Source organism: Podarcis bocagei (assembly GCF_964188305.1).
Source record: "Podarcis bocagei genome assembly, chromosome: 13".
Classification (NCBI taxonomy): Eukaryota; Metazoa; Chordata; class Lepidosauria; order Squamata; family Lacertidae; genus Podarcis; species Podarcis bocagei.
This window is the reverse complement of record NC_138138.1, coordinates 26,578,436-26,595,588: the sequence shown is the minus strand read 5'-3', so window position 1 is coordinate 26,595,588 and position 17,153 is coordinate 26,578,436. Positions and strand designations below refer to the sequence as shown.

The window sequence follows — 17,153 nt, the reverse complement described above, 5'->3', positions numbered from 1 at the left end:
ACTTCACATTCCTTGTGGCATCCAAGTATACTAGAGTTCGACTGCATTTGCCCCAACACACACATATTTGACAACGGATCCAACCATTAGCCCTAAAACTGCCTCTAAAGGCAGATCCACAATATATATTTGAAGCATATCCAACACACATTTAAAACATATGGCTCCACCTATAATAATAATTTGTTATTTATACTCCGCCCATCTGGCTGGGTTTCCCCAGCCACTCTGGGCGGCTTCCAACAGAATATTAAAATACAATAGTCTATTAAACATTAAAAGCTTCCCTAAACAGGGCTGCCTTCAGACGTCTTCTAAAAGTCTGGTAGTTGTTTTTCTCTTTGATATCTCTTTGGGAGGGCGTTCCACAGGGCGGGTGCCACTACCGAGAAGACCCTCTGCCTGGTTCCCTGTAACTTGGCTTCTCGCAGCAAGGGAACCACCAGAAGGCCCTCGGCGCTGGACCTGAGTGTCCGGGCAGAATGATGGGGGTGGAGACGCTCCTTCAGGTATACAGGACCGAGGCCATTTAGGGCTTTAAAGATCAGCACCAACACTTTGAATTGTGCTCAGAAACGTACTGGGAGCCAGTGTAGGTCTTTCAAAACCAGTGTTATGTGGTCTCAGTGGCCGCTCCCAGTCACCAGTCTAGCTGCCGCATTCTGGATTAGTTGCAGTTTCCGGGTCACCTTCAAAGGTAGCCCTACATGGAGCGCACTGCAGTAGTCCAAGCGAGAGATAACCAGAGCATGCACCACTCTGGCGAGGCAGTCCGCGGGCAGGTAGGGTCTCAGCCTGCGTACCAGATGGAGCTGGTAGACTGGGAACTGTAGTTCCCCTCTCACAGAGCTACCCTTTCCAGCACCACCAATGAACTGTAGAAGTCTTTGTGGGAAGATCTATGTACATTGAAAATGCTTTAAATTTATGGTTAGGATCTGCCCTAAAGCAAGGGTTGGAGAACAAGATCCAGCAAGCAGACCTGACTCCGGCTTCCCCTTGAAAAATGAAAACAAACAAACAAACAAACAAACAAACAAACAAACAAACTGAAATAATGTAAGTACAACATGGCCTACCTCCTCATGGTTCTTCTTGAGGTATGCCAGCTCCTCGTTCAGAGTCTCTATCTGCATCTCCAAGTCAGCCCTGGTCAAAGTCAGTTCATCCAGGACTCTGCGGAGGCCGTTAATGTCGGCCTCGACACTCTGGCGAAGTGCCACTTCATTCTCAAATCTAAGAAGAAATTAGACACAGAGCTCTTTCTGTTAAACAAACGGCATCGTATCAAATGACTTGATGTAGCTGGATCTTTGTGATCTGCACCTGACCTTACTACTATTTACAAACGCAAAAGAGTAGGTACAGATCACATAGCTAAAGAAGATGATAGATTTGGAGCGGGGAGGTCAATATTTCATAAGGAACGGGCGTCTACTTACTTCAGCCTGAAATCATCAGCTGCCAGCCTTGCATTGTCAATTTGAAGAACAACCCGGGCATTTTCGATCGTTGCGTTGATGATCTGGGAAACAAGAAGAACGTTTCTAGAGAATGCAGCTCTGCCCAGACCATTGCTTGTTCATGAGTACTGACGTTTCACTAGTAATTCTAAAATAAATACATGCAGATAAAACGGCACATGGAAATAAAAACATGCCTGCAAAACCACACACAGCAGCTAACTTGGGATGGCAACCAACTAAGTTTCACTCAGGGTAGACACACTGAAATTAATGAACATGGCATAGGCCCCCCTCTGTCCTATACATCTAAAGCAGTGGTTTTCAACCTGTGGGTCCCCAGATGTTGTTGGACTACAACTCCCATCATCCCTGAGCTCTGGTCTTGCTAGTTAGGAATGATGGGAGCTGTAGTCCAACAACATCTGGGGACCCACAGGTTGAGAAAGGCTGATCTAAAGCATCATCATACCACTTCAAGCAGCCGTGGATTCCCCCAAAGAATCTTGGGAACTGTAGTTAGTTAACTGAGAGAAGTTAGGAGACCTGTCTACCCATTGCGGAGCTACAGTTCCCAGAATGCCTCAACAATCAATGCCACTTCAGAGGGCATCATTGGCGGGGGGAGGGGGAAATTGCTCACCTTGTTCCTGAGATCTTCAATGATAGGGTAGTATCTACTGTAATCTCTGCTGGTCCCTGGGCCACCAGCCCCAGGGCCATTTTTCTCGTACCATTCGCGGATCTTGCGTTCCAGTTCAGTGTTGGCTTCTTCCAGCGAACGCACCCTGTCCAAGTAGGCAGCCAGGCGATCGTTCAGGTTCTGCATGGTTTCCTTTTCAGTACCTGATAGAAGGCTGCTTTCTCCTCCTCCTCCTCCTCCTCCAGCCCCAAAGCCACCTCCAAAGCCAGATCCTAACCCTCCACCGTAGCCCCCTCCTAGCCCTCCACCATAGCCCCCTCCACCATATCCACCACCTAGTCCTCCACCAAACCCACTGCCTCCTCCATATCCTCCTCCTCCTCCATATCCACCTCCACTACTGCTACCAAAGTTGAGCAGAGACCCGCCGCCAAACCCCCCAAAGCTCCCTGCACTGCTGCTGCTAGACAGCCTAAGAGAGCCTCCTCCGTATCCGCTCCGGGAGGAGAACTGGCGAGGCCCCGAGGATGCTCTGATGGAGAGGGCCATGGCGTACTAGAAGGACCTTGCTGGGCAGAACCTGCTGAAGGGCTGGCAGAGCAAAGCAGAACAGCCTTAACGTAGGATTGGGCTTTATATATGGAAACAAAGGGAGTGTTTGATTGCAGAAGTCCACACCTCCTTAGGCAACATACTTTCATCTCTTTGCCCGTTTAATTATCTCCTGGCCAAGCTGGATGATGTGTGCAAACCCAAATTGTCTGCTGGTGTGGAAACGCAGCGCCCTCCAGGTATTTGCTCTGCTAACAGGGGCGGATTTGGGTGGAGTGGAGTCAAAACTCCGAAACAATCCATGTGGTGCAGCGCTGGCCGGAAATATCTTCTAACTTACTAAGCCTCCCTCCAGTTCCTAAAATCATTTACCTTCATTTCTTCAGCATTCTTGAATCTCTATCTATCTATCTATCTATCTATCTATCTATCTATCTATCTATCTATCTATCATCTCTCTCTCTCTCATGGCTCTGGATAATAATAATAATAATAATAATAATAATAATAATAATTATAATGCCCCTCCCATCCTTCTTTTCAATGGAGCCCAGGGAAGCTAACACCAACATGTTAAAAGAATACAATTGAAAATAAAATAAAAGCATATTTAAAGCAATTGAAATCATCTGAAAACATTTTAAAATATAAATCCTATTGGTTTTAAAATATTATTTTAAAAATATAAAGTTTTGGTTTAAAAATAAAAGCTCATTTAAATTGCATTGCCTGTATATCACTAGATATATGCAACACAGTACAAATATGATGAGTGGGTGGATGGTGTAAGTCAAATTCTCTGCTTGCACTAAAGAAACCAACCAATGTGTACTGCAATTTGCTGGTGCTGACAAATCACTATCTTTCTTTTCTTCCCTGTGTAAATGTGACTGTCTTAATAGACCCTTCCTTTCCCCCCAAGTACAACCCATGCAGCAATTGTGTTGTATTTTGAACGTAATGTTTCGTTTCCTTCCCCTAAATAATAGGAATGGGGGAATCAGGATGGGTGGCGTAAGATGAGTGGATTTAATCCCCCGTAATTGTTGCAATGCAATTTCCCTGTCCCCAAGGTGCTATTTGCTACCAATGGGTGTAATAGGGGAGATTTTCATTAGGCCTGCAATGGGGATGAGCCATACAGCCATTACTCAGATACAGGAAACTCAGTGATTGTGTCGGAGATGCCATCTTGAGTTTATCACTTTGCAATGGACCCAAGCCCTGCGGCTTATAGGTGTGGTGCATGTTTGTTTTTGACAGGGATTTCTTATGAATGGTATTGGAGCAAGAAGTCAAGAATCTAAAAGAATTATTTCTCTTTTCTTCTTCTTCTTTTTCATAGAATTGGCTAGTGACTCATGCCTGTGAAACTGAGGAGTGTTTTTTTTGGCTCTTTTGCACGGATCAAGATCATCAAAGCGGGAAGGGTAGTCCCCCCCCCTCTCCAAAGGACGACTTTATATATTTGTATATTATCCTTTGTTGGGAAACAACAACAGAATCTTCCTGTTTTCAGAGGCCTATGTGTTTGCCAAAGGGGATGTGTGTTAGCTGACAGGCAAAGGATTACTTCATGTATCAAAAAGATAAAAAGGAGCTGGGAGGATAATAAGGAAGCAGTGGTATTGTTTGAGGCAGGTGTCAGGGGCAGCTGCCCTGGGTGCAACCTGGACAAGGCAACAGGGGCATCCTATCCCATCCAATTTTGTGTGGTTAGCCGCTGTTAAAATGCTGTCAATTTACCTGTTTGCTTGCTTATAGTGTTTCAATCCTACCTTAGCATGGAAAGAAATGCTCAACGCAGCTGAAAATCAGCAGGTCAGGACCAACAAATAGCATGCATAATAAACGATAATAAGAAGAGGATTTGACGAATCGAAGGAGGAAAATGCTGTTGGCTCCCAGTACGTTTCCCAGCACAATTCAAAGTGTTGGTGCTAACCTTTAAAGCCCTAAATGGCCTCAGTCCTGTAAACCTGAAGGAGCGCCTCCACCCCCATCATCCAGCCTGGACACTGAGGTCCAGCAGCGAGGGTCTTTTGGCGGTTCCCTCACTGAGAGAAATGAAGTTACAGGGAATCAGGCAGAGGGCCTTCTTGGTGGTGGTGCCCACCCTGTGGAACACCTTCCCATCAGATGTCAAGGAAATAATCAAACTGATAATGTTATGTACTGAGTTGAATAGGATCCAAAATGCAGCAGTTTGATTGGTCCTAGTACAATAGGATTCAGAATGCAGCAGTCGGATTGGTCCTAGAACAATGCAGCAGTATGATTGGTCTGCAGGAGCCACCCAATCCAGCTCCAGGTGGAAGTGAATCTGCAGCCTGATTGGCCTACAGGAGAATCCAGGAATTAGCCAATCACGTGCAGCCCATTGTGTAAATAATGTATATAAAGCAGATATTTTGGGAAAACTTTCATTCCTTGCTACTATGAGCTGAATAAAGAGCATGAAATCCACACTCGACTCCGAGTACCGGTATATTTCAGATAATAACAAAACATACAGTTGCAGCCTTTTGTCATAATGAACACAGACTTTTTTTTTTAATTAGAAGAAATAGTCGATCGATTCTTTAGGAATAGCACATTGCTTCCTTTATCATTGAGTTCCCTTTTTAAAACTATAGAGAAGTATCATTTCGTCTTCAGAAAGGCAGGATTTGAAATTAGGTTATTTTTTTTTGGCCTTAACACAAAGAATGTAAAATGCGTGTCGTTCCGCCACCGGCTACATCTTCTGTTCCCTCTCGTCAGTTCTGGATGATACGACTTGCCCATCAACCATCTCTTCAACCACAGTCTTGATCCTCAGGACTTTATTCCTTTCTGGAAAGGGAGATAGAATCATAGAATTATAGAATTGGAAAGAACCGCAAGGGTCATCTAGCGGTGCAAGACTGTTTTGCCCTATGTGGGGTTCAAACCCACGACCTTGAGATTAAGAATCTCATGCTCTACCAAGCTATCCCAGGCCACCCAAAAATATGGATCAGATGCATGCTTAGAATTCATTGGGTGCTTTAAATGATAATATAACATCATCAGTGGGCAAAAATTTTCTTTCTTGCTTGGAAGACCCTCTAATCATTTCGTTTTGGCATTATGGCTAGGGACCAGGAGGTAGAAATTCTGCAAAGCTCATTATCAGTGAGGCCAGTGCCAATGCAAGAATGCGGCCTGACAACAAGACTGGTAAGAACCAGTTCAGGAGGGATCTAATGCTGACTGTTAGAGTGGAAAACAAGACCAGATAAGATGCACAGAGGACTTTGCTTGTACAGCAACAAAGCTTGAATTGTATAAGTGTTTTCAATGACTGGTTGGATGAAGAGATGGGGAGGGATTTTCCTGCTGGCTTTTGCAGCAGGATGACTGTTTGAATTCCTAGTGTGGTAGGGGGAAACTGGGCTCCTGCCACTCACGTCGCTGCAGCTTCTCTAGATGGGGCTAGTTTATTTTAAAAAACCCAAAATAAATAAAATATATAAATAAAATGCTGGGACAGGGCTAGGAAGTGGTAAGGTCAGGGCTATGTGGACCTCACCAGCAGGAGCTTCATCTGTTCACCTGGGCAGCCCTGACCTGGCCACCGTCCTCTCCTGCCCCAGACACAGTCCAGGTAGGTTGCAGTGCTGCTAGTGACATGAGAAGGACTTTGCTGTCTGTGCTGTGGATGTAATCCACTGAGAGCAATCAAGTACAACATTCCTTGTTTTCCTAGAGTGGACATGCAAGGGAATGTTTGATCCAGCCAGTCGAAACTTCCTGTTCCTCCTGGCCTGGAGCATCCTTCCTTGCATGTGACTAGTGGGTGGGCGTGACCTTTCCAGACCTGGTCAAAGGACAAGGCATGCTGCCCTCTCCCTCTTTTCCAACTCCTTTTTGTCCTGCAAACTTCCTGGAATGAACTGCTGGCTGCCAGCCAAGCAGTCCCCCAGGTCATCTTCCTTATGGGGTTAACCTGTTAGTATAAGTTTGTAACTTTAAGCCTGAAGCCTGCCTTCATGGATCATGCTGTGCTCTGCCTGAAAGTTTCATTTTATTGCTTATAAATAAGACTGTGGTGTCTTTATTCTTTTAGGAGGGATTTAAAAGGGGATCTTACCAGGAACATACAATTCAATCCGAGGGAGATTAAATTGCATAATAATAAGGGGTTCTGATGAGCAATGAGCCTGCAACCAGATTTCTGCTGTGTGAGAGAAGGGGAATGTAAACTTTGCTAAGTAAAGGAATTTGCTAGCACAAGTTAGGAAGGATATTAATAAACAATATATCCTCTCCTGCCACCCTGAACATTCCCATATGTGCCACCCCAATAGTCACAGAAAGAGATTGTGATCAGAGTTGACCAATAGGGCCCAAATGCTAAATTAAAGAGGTAATGTACCCGAAACAATGTGAAAAGTGGTTCCGGCCACATGGCAGAACATGCATAAGTCTGTATGGGTGCTGCCTAAAATACTTCTTGTACCACTGACGTACGTGGGACGGATGGGTGGATTGCTGATGCTGGAAGAGACCTGAAAGCCCTTTTCTGTGCAAACCAGTTACCCGCTAAGGGGAAGGGTCATAGCTCAGGGAAGGAGCATTTGCTTTGCAAGCAGAAGCTCCAAGTTTCAATCCCCAGCATCTAAGGGGGTTGAATAGCTGCTGCCAGTCAGTGTAGACAATACTGAGCTCAATAGAACAATGGGACTGACTCGGTATAAGCTTCCTGTGTCCCTAAAACAATGGTGCAACACCCTCCTGCCAGAACGCAATGGATTTCTGAAAACAAAATCCCAACCAGGCCTCTCTGAAATGCTTTTTTCAGGGGAAACCTTCAACAAATGAGAGAGGGTGTTGACGATTCAGACTCATACCTTTTTCAGCTTCCAGTTCTTCAAGAATAGTCCTGGTTTTAAAAAAATGAAATAAAAACTGAATCAGACATAGCGTGTCTTATAAATCAGGAAATCATAGCATCTAAGAGTTGGAAGGGACCCCAAGGGTCATCTAGTCCAACCCCCTGCAATGCAGGGATCTCAGCTAAATCATCCATGACAGATGGCCATCCATCCTCTGCTTAAAGGCCTCCAAGGAAGGAGAGTCCACCCCCAATCGTGGACTGTTCCACTACTGAAGAAAGTTTTTTTCCTGAATGTTTAGTTAGAATCTCCTTTCTTGCAGCTTGAAGCCATTGGTTCAAGTTCTACCCTCCAGAGCAGGAGAAAACAAGCAGACTCCCTTTTCCATGTGACAGCCCTTTAGATATTTGAAGATGGCTATCATTCTCAGCCTCCTCATTCCAGGCTAAACATACCCAGCTCCTTCAAGCACTTCTCATAAGGCTTAGTTTCCAGACCCATGATCATCTTTACTTGATCAGGTTTGCTTTTTTAAAAGAGTTTCATCATTTGCTTATTGCATTTGGGTTCTTCATTTCTGTCAGGGCATCATATCAGTTAGGTCCCATGTCTGCAAGTGTAATGTAACTTCACTTCCCTCCCTCCTCTGCCTGCATCAGCTGAAGATTTGAAACCCCATAGCAGATGGGTTTGTGTGTGAGAGGCATAAGGGAAGGGGAAGTTCTGTTGCATGATTGAAAGCCGTCCCCCTTGCACAATGACTCCACTGAATACAGCCCATTGCTTCCTAGGCAAACGACAAGAGATAGCATCTCTTTAGCAGCCTGACATCTGCGTGGGCAGATTTCCTATACGGCCTCTGCATGCTCAGTGTATTGCTTTGCAGACCAGACATTTTAAAGCTCTCCTCCTCCTCTCTGCTCATTGCTTGTACCATCTCTCCTTTCGGGAAGGTTCTCAGGCAGGGTGGAAGGAGAAAGAACTTGCCGTGTGAAGACCACCTGGTGGAAACCCTTACACATATGCTTTTCAATTGTAAACTATATGCTGATCTCCGCCAGCAATTTCTAGATCAACTCTGTATCCCCAAATGGAAACCAGAGTCAGAGGTCATAAATTTTCTATTACTGGGGAATGATCAGGAGCTCACCAAGTTAGTGGCTAAATATCTCTATTTGGTTTTTTGCCGTCGAAATACACTGCAGACGTCTGATCTCCCTGGAGACCAAGAGATGTGATAATAGACTGCTCTGCCTCCTTTCTTTTAGCAAATGTTTTGTGCCACTGGGGAAGTGGTAATTCTGTATTGATTTGTTTTGGATGTTGTATGTGATGCCAATAAAGGTTTTACGATACGATACGATTATGCCATCTGCTATACCAGAGTCACTCTGCTCTGTTTTCCTCCACCTCCCATAACATGCGGTCTGCTGACTCGCACAACGTAAGCACCTTTGGACCAAATCCCTCACCTGCTGTCTTCCCCTTCCAGCAGGCGGCGATACGTGGCAATCTCTGCCTCTAGCTTGACCTTGATGTCCAAGAGGCTGCTGTACTCCTGGCTCTGGCGCTCCATGTCACTCCGCAGCTGCATCAGCTGGGCCTCGATGTTCCCAATGGAAGCCTGTATCTGGGCCAACATGGCTCCGTAACGTGCTTCGGTTTCTGCCAGCATATTCTCCTGATCTGCTTTCTAGAAGAAGAGACCAGATGTTCAGTTCAAGAGGATGTTCCCTAGCCTAGAATGTCAAGTGACCCAAAGCCTGTGGCGGTGGTCAGCTGATTGCCAGCGTTTGCATAGCTCTGAGGGGCAGGAACCCAAATGGTCATGCAATGAACCAAAAGCAGTAAATGTATTGCTGCACTTGAACTTTACCAAGTTAAGCTGGGATTGGAGTTCAATCTCCGTGGTCTGAAGTGTACGTCTCCGCTCTGTGACCTCATTTCTATGGCCCTCAAGTTGTTGCGTAGTGGTGGTCACCTCTATATTCCATTCCTCAACCTAAAATACAAAGATGGAGAGAGAGAAATCCAATGGCGAGAAATCAAATGTTATTGTTGTTGGGGTGATTAACAGTGTAGCTGAATACGCTAATTAATTTCAACCTTGGATGGAAGCCCAGAGCATATTAGAACAACAATCAGCAGAAAAAGGTGGGGGCTTCGGAGGAGGACTGTGCTTCAAAATATTAAGACTGAGAACAATGAGGGAAAAGCCTCCTGCATGATTATAGAAATACGGAATGGTCAAATAAAACAAGATAGGGAGTTATACCAGTGACTGACTGATTGAGAGAGGAGATTGTCAACATCAGGATTGGAAAACTGTGAAGTAATAAAGAGGATAGCAGAAAGAGAAAGGAGCATTTAGCTCTTAAAATCCAGAACATGGGAAGTTCCATTGAAATTAATTAATTTGGATTATATAATTGGCTATATTGGTTTTTGTTTTTGAATGTGGAAAGATTTGGTTTGATTTGTTATTAATATGAATGTTTTTTAAATTGGAAAATGAATATCTATATCTATCTATCTATCTATCTATCTATCTATAAACAGTGTAGCTGAATAGACTAAAATACACTGCTGAATGACAAAGGATGTGCCCCATAGTTGCAGCATATGTTTTGTTATTTTAAAAAGAATTGCATATATATTTGTGTGTGCATGTATATGTGTATATGTAGCAGGCAGAATATCAAGAGGGGCATTCACTCACACAGAGAGGGAAATGCCTCTTTTAAGATCAAATTTGCTATAATGTGTACATGTACCATTTGAAACCAGCCTTTGCTGGTTTTTGGAAGGCTCTCTTAGCCTGAATTTGCAGAAAGGAACAATTACAGCGCTTGTCTGCTCATAAGTAAATGCTATTGGATTCAGTTCTGGGGATGTAGGAACAGGATTGCAGACTTAACGTCCTATTTCCTCACAGTGTTTCATGAATAAACAAAATGGAGTGTGTCAAGTAGTTTTCACAGGTAAAATGCCATGCGAATGATTATTAGTCATAATAATAAACTTTAGTCATAACAACCATCATTACAAACATCACCTGTTTATCAAAACGGTCTTTAGCCTCTTGACGATTCTTTTCAGCCATGACTTCATACTGCTGGCGCATGTTGTCCATAATCTGGCCCAGATCAATGCCTGGAGCAGCATCCACCTCGACTGACACGGTGCCACCCAGCTGCTTCTGCAATCTTGCCTTTTCCTGCAAAAGACAAGTGATCATGATTATTCCGTGCTAGTTAACGTTGGAACCAGCATCAAATTCAAGGAATAGGGTCCTTTTTGGCTTCCCATATTCTACTTAGGGACGCAGGTGGCGCTGTGGTCTAAACCACTGAGCTTAGGGCTTGGCAATCAGAAGGTTGATGGTTCGAATCCCTGTGATGGGGTGAGCTCCCGTTGCTCGGTGCCAGCTCCTGCCCACCTAGCAGTTTGAAAGCATGCCAGTGCAAGTAGATAAATAGGTACCGCTCTGGTGGGAAGATAAACGGCATTTCTGTGTGCTGCTCTGGTTCACCAGAAGTGGCTTAGTCATGCTGGCCACATGACCCGGAAGCTGTACGCCTGCTCCCTCGGCCTATAGGGCGAGATGAGCGCCGCAACCCAGAGTCGGTCACGACTGGACCTAACGGTCAGCAGTACCTTTACCTTTATTCTACTTAAATGCCCTGATATATGAGTTTTACCAGTCAACCGAATGAGATTGCTCCTCATCTGTGTAGTCACAGGCTTTCAAGATCTGGCTACTGCTTACTAATGCGGTCCGATGGATGTAGGAAGGCATCATTTTCTGTTCTGTATCTGCTGCATGCAGCACTGTTTCCATTACCCTGCAGTTTGGCTTCCACCCAAATCTGTGTTGTTCACTTCGCTGTCTGCTCTGGTGAAATCATGCAACTTAGTAATTTAAGTAATTTGTTCCCATTGTGTCTTCTCTGACATCTCTGCTAGATCCTCCCTCAAACTCTTTGGCCCTACTGGCAGGCCCATCTAAATATATTTTTCTGCCTAAAATGGTTTCCTCCTTGCATTCCATGTCCAAAAGCTTACCAAACTGGAGAATTGAATCTGCTGCACCTGAGCATGGCAGATCAGGTTTGGGTGTGTATGCACAAGAACACCCAGCTCTGCCATCCGACATCTTGCTATCCACCAGCATCTGTCACCTGAGGCAAATGCTTCACTCTGCCTATTGGCAGAGATGGTCCTGTGGACACCTGAAGCTGAGAAAATCCACAACTCTTTGGCTTAATGGGATGTTTTCTTACCTCGTCGTGATTTTTCTTGAGGTAAGCCAGTTCTTCCTTCAGACCTTCGACCTGATGCTCAAGATCAGACTTAGTCAGGGTCAAGTCATCGATGAGCTTGGCTAACCCTGCTGTGTCATTTTCTACACTTTGTCTGAGACCCAGCTCATTCTCGTATCTGTTTGATGTTCAAAAAGACATGTCAGCTTCCTTCTTAGCCAACTGGACCAATTCCCCAGCAGTTGTTAATTTCATTGGCCAATACGACTGCAATGGACCTCTTTATGATAGCTGAATCCTGAATTCTGGGTTTGTTTGTTTTTCAAATGTTCTTGGGTAGATGCTTACAAACAATTGCTACAGTGATTATGGTGATCTCTAGGGTTGTCATATGTCTGTTTTTTCCTGGACATGTCTGAGATTCCAAAGCTGAAGTGACCATCCAGGGGAAATTTTCAATAATCGGCAAAATATCCAGGTTTTACTTATGGGTGATTCCCCCCCCCCCAAATCAGCAACTTTTCGGGCATTTTTCCAAAAAGAAAAACTCAACACCCTTTTGTGCCCCGGATTTTTACTTCTTGAAATATGGCAATCCTATCTCAGCCTAGTCTACCACACAGGGTTTTTGAGATTAAATGAGGAAGGGGAAAACCATGTACTGCACCTTCAGTTACTTAGAGGAAAAGGTGGCATATAAATGCAAGCAATGAATGAATGAATAAATGAATGAATGAATGAATGAATGAATGAATGAATGAATGAATGAAAGTAGACTGCATAAAATCTTCACAGATTTTACAATTTCCACTCCTGCCACCTGTGGAACTGGAAAGACATTCCCATAGTTCCTGCTTTTCCTTTGAGAAGCCCACAGCAGTGTGTGTAAGATAATTGGTAATGAAATATTACTGTGCAGGTTAATGAATTGCCATGATGTATTCATTGGTTTTTAACCTACGTACTTCACACGGAAATCATCGGCTGCCAGCTTGGTATTGTCAATCGCCAATACAGTCTGGGTGTTGGCCAATCGTTCTGCGATAATCTGGGGGGGACAACAGAAAGTGAGGGGTTAGTCATGCAGCAAACCAACTCAGAAACTTAAAAGAGTTACCACCTCCAGGCAACGGAAGTTAGAACTGAAGGTCAGTGAAAGACAAGAGACAGCAATATAATGAGAAACAAAGGCCCAAAGAAGATAAGTGGAGAAGGATGTTCGAAAAGGATGTTCTAATGAAGAACATGGGCCCTACCACTAGGCAGAGAGATAGCTAGCATGACTCAGCATGGACTGTTCTACTCTATCGCCTGATTCTGCTTTCCTTTCATTAGGGTAATTGATGTGGCTCAGTGTTTAAGGTAAAAGGTAAGGTGAAGGACCCCTGGACGGTTAAGTCCAGTCAAAGGCGAATATGGGGTTGTGGCGCTCATCTTGCTTTCAGGCTGAGGGAGCCGGTGTTTGTCTACAGACAGCTTTCCGGGTCATGTGGCCAGCATGACTAAACTGCTTCTAGCACAACAGGACACCGTGAAAGAAACGAGAGCGCACGGAAACACCATTGACCTTCCCGCCGCAGCGGTACCTATTTATCTACTTGCACTGGCGTGCTTTCAAACTGCTAGGTTGCCAGAAGCTGGGACAGAGTGACGGGAGCTCACTCCATTGCGGGGATTCGAACTGCCGACCTACTGATCAGCAAGCCCAAGAGGCTCAGTGGTTTAGACCACAGCGCCACCTGTATCCCTAAGGCTCAACGGTAGAGCACATGCTTAACATGCCAAAATCTGCAGGTTCAATACCCAGCATCTCAAGGTAGGGCTAGGAGACCCTGGAGTGCTTCTACCAGTCAGCTGCTGTTTCCAATAGTCTGACTTAATATAAGGCAGCTTCCCAGTGCTATTTTTCTAGAAAAATACCTCTCATCATGAACACCTCTCTAATCTCTTAGAATGGCAATGGCGCCTACCTGAGAGGTGCCGGAACTGAGTTCCTGTGAGTTTCCTCCTGAAAAAGAGCCCTGCAGCTTCCTAAATTCCTACATTCCCCCCTGGGTGGATTAGCTGCAGTTCTGAAGCAAATTTGGTCTTACATTTCCCAGTAATCGTGAAAAGAATTCCCAGCCTGCTCAAATGGGAGCACGCAACGTTGGGGGCAGCTTCTCATGGAAATCTTCCCAAAATTCCAAGTGCCCGCATGTAAGTTTTGCTTGGTCGCAGTGTTTGTTTGCTCTTGAAAACCACACAGTGAGAATTATCACGAATCTAGAAGCTACGACCTTATCATGGACTCTACCCCTTCTCCCTACTTCCATACATGGCACCTCCCAAGTCTCAATCGACCACATATTTACTTTTCTGTGGGTGCAACTTTATGGTAGAGATTAGATTAGGTACAAAACGGTGAGGAAAGAGGGTGGGGTGAATGATTTAAATGGCACACTCGTAAGGCCATTCTCATCAGCATTTGGGATTTTATAACAGGTTTTAATTGACTCATGGTAGGGTGTGGGAAGAGTAAATAGGGAAGTGCACTCCCCCCCCGACATGGGAGTAGTAGTAGTAGTAGTAGTAGTAGTAGTAAGTTTAGTGAATAACATGGAGAAAACAGAGGATTCCTTCTCAAGAAGCTTTGATATTTTCTGACAGGCAGACATTTTAATCTAATCATGGGACAGATCTGCTTTTTCACTAGAGTCTCTTAACACGGCCAAGGTGCTTTCCCAATGAAATAAAAATGGTGGGTTGAATTAATCTAAGGCAGACCCAGAGCAGACCCACTAAAATCAGCAGACATGACTAATGTAAGTTCATTGATTTCCGTCGGTCTGCTTTGACTACGACTTGGCTAGATACAAAGTTGTGGTTCCATGCCCCAGACAATACAGTGCTATTTGATCCCAGTTGTGCTCATTGCTCAAACAATTTTTTTTAAAAAAATTTTATTTTTACCACCCACTAAAACACAAAGAGTGAAACCCCCCAGGCGGCTGACACATTGGGTATACAATATTCAGTAATATACATATTCAATAATATTCAATAATAACATATTCAAATCAACCATATGTATACTTCTATACACCTTAACACTCCTCCCTCCACAAGGTTTATTTAACTTTTAACATTTTAATTGCTCCACATTGTTCAAACCTACCCAAATAATTCAATATCTTCTCAAACCAATCCTCCTCTTTCTCACTGACCTTAATTGCTCAAACAATTGTTTAAAAACAAAAGTCAAATATGCCTCTGCAGAAGGACTGTTCTATTTTGGTGTTCCGCTTAGTTGTATACATAAAAAAGAAGCATTGCATTGTTGGGGAGCCTCCTAAGTTATTCACTGTGCGGGGAAATGTGCAGGGCATGACTGAAGGGCACTTTGCAACACCTCCAGGCTGATGGGCAGCTACCATGGATGGATGGCCTTTGGATGTGATGACTGATAACATGAGTCCATAGAGATCATAGATCATAGAATCATAGAGTTGGATGGGACCCTGAGGATCATCTAGTCCAACCCCCTGCAATGCAGGGATATGCAACTGTCCCATACAGGGATCGAACCCGCAGTCTTGGCGTTATCAGCACCACGCTCTAACCAAGTGTGCTATCTAGTTCACATTGCGTAATGAAGTCATAGCTCACCCACTTGGTCAGGGCCAGGCCAGCACATATCCTCAAGCAGTGCACTGCCAGCAAAAGGTGATTCAGGAGAGCCATAATTGTGAGAAAATCAGCACGAGCTGCTCTGAGTTAAAATAACTTTTTGGCTTGATTAATATACACATGTAAGGAGATGGCACACTGTCTACCCTTCACAGGCTCATACCGTTACCCAGTCAATGGCTTAGAATTTGAACAACTTCTTGAAAAAGGTGCTTAAATGTACTTGCCCTAAGAAACCAGAGGCCTTTCTCTTGGGCATTGTCGGCCAATTGGTGCCAAAGAAAGATAGAACTTTTTTTATGTACGCCACCACAGCAGCAAGAGTACTCATCGCAAAGCATTGGAAGACTCAAGATCTACCCACTCTGGAAGAATGGCAGATGAAGGTGATAGACTATATGGGACTGGCTGAAATGACTGGCAGAATCCGTGACCAGGGGAAAGAGACGGCGGAAGAAGACTGGAAGAAATTTAAAATCTATCTTAAGAAACATTGTAAAATTAATGAAAGCTAAAATGTCGAGGTTTTAGGAAAAAAGGGGTTTACAGCTGTAAAAGATTAAGTAAAAGAAAAGAATAAGGGAAAAATTTGATAAAACTAAAAGCTAGGATTTGCTGAAATAAGTTTGGAAATTGGGATGTAGAAAGGGGAGGTATGGGGAAGTCGGCGAAGTAAGGTTTAAGAAAAAGGGATATGAAATTATACATGTTTGTTTGTGTACTTGTTTGTTTGTAGTGTGTACTGTTTGTGTTTTTAAAAACTGTGAAAAACCAATAAAATTTTTATAAAAAAATAAATAGAATTTGAACAACTTCTTACCTTGTTCTGGAGGTCTTCAATAGTTTTGAAATACATGCTGTAGTCTTGCTTAGCAACAGGGGAGCACTTCTCATACCACTCACGGATCTGCATTTCAAGCTGAGCATTGCTTTTTTCCAAGGAGCGCACCTTTTCCAGATACACAGCCAAGCGGTCGTTCAAATTCTGCATTGTCGCCTTCCCACTGCCGGCAAGCAGCAGGTCACCGGTGGAAGCACCAAGCTGAAAGCCACCACCCAAACCACCATAGCTGGTGCCGGTGGAGATTCGGGTGCCGTACCCACCAGCTCCTCCATGGACACTGGGTGCTCGGTATGTCTTGACGGACGATGATTTGTAGATTGAGCCAGCTAGGCTTGGTCGAGAAGACTGAACAGAGGAAAAGCCAGAGAAAGCCATTTCTTCTTCTTCTTCTTCTTCTTCTTCTTCTTCTTCTTCTTCTTCTTCTTCTTCTTCTTCTTCTTCTTCTTCTTTAGCTAAGGAACTACCAGCTTCCGAGACTCTATTGTAGGAAATGATCAGTGGGGCAAACTTGTTAGACCTTTATACTTGGTGTAAAAGAAAGAGGCTTGACCGTGTCAAACTCCACCTCTGCTGATAAGCCTGTTAAGGTGGCATTGACATTCTCAACATTTTGCCCCAACCCATCGTTGGGCAATAAAAGAGACATGTACCACTAACAATCCAATGTTTAATCAACAATTCACCTATGCTTCAGTCCAAAGTCTGCACGGGATCCGGGTTTCTTTGTGATTATGTTGGAGCAGAGATACACCCTTCTGAATGATTTATTGCACCATCTCACTCTATAGGCAGCCATAGCCCTGTAAAATATGCTCCTTTCCCTCTGGATAAACTAACAAAAGGGAAGCGTCAATGTGTGGG

General features: G+C 44.2%; 2 protein-coding genes across 2 annotated transcripts in view; both read right to left on the bottom strand.

Annotated features, from left to right (window-relative positions):
- Window positions 1-2,917, bottom strand: part of LOC308571665 (uncharacterized protein) — a 29,279-nt gene extending 26,362 nt beyond the window's left edge. Inside the window, exons 1-3 of the mRNA XM_081167311.1 lie at window positions 2,107-2,917; window positions 1,443-1,525; window positions 1,080-1,236 (exon numbers count right to left, since the gene is read on the bottom strand). Coding sequence (XP_081023437.1) covers window positions 1,080-1,236; window positions 1,443-1,525; window positions 2,107-2,655 — 789 coding nt within the window. The 5' untranslated portion in view covers window positions 2,656-2,917. The remainder of the gene's footprint in view (window positions 1-1,079; window positions 1,237-1,442; window positions 1,526-2,106) is intronic.
- Window positions 2,918-5,181: 2,264 nt separating this feature from the next.
- Window positions 5,182-16,774, bottom strand: LOC308571168 (keratin, type I cytoskeletal 19-like). Its single transcript, XM_081166657.1, has 8 exons — window positions 16,269-16,774; window positions 12,745-12,827; window positions 11,801-11,957; window positions 10,573-10,734; window positions 9,394-9,519; window positions 8,990-9,210; window positions 7,533-7,564; window positions 5,182-5,493 (listed from the first exon to the last, which is right to left on the bottom strand). Exons 1-8 carry the CDS (start codon window positions 16,665-16,667, stop codon window positions 5,396-5,398), a joined length of 1,278 nt encoding a protein of 425 aa, XP_081022783.1. The 5' UTR covers window positions 16,668-16,774; the 3' UTR covers window positions 5,182-5,395.
- Between the last annotated feature and the right edge of the window lie 379 nt (window positions 16,775-17,153).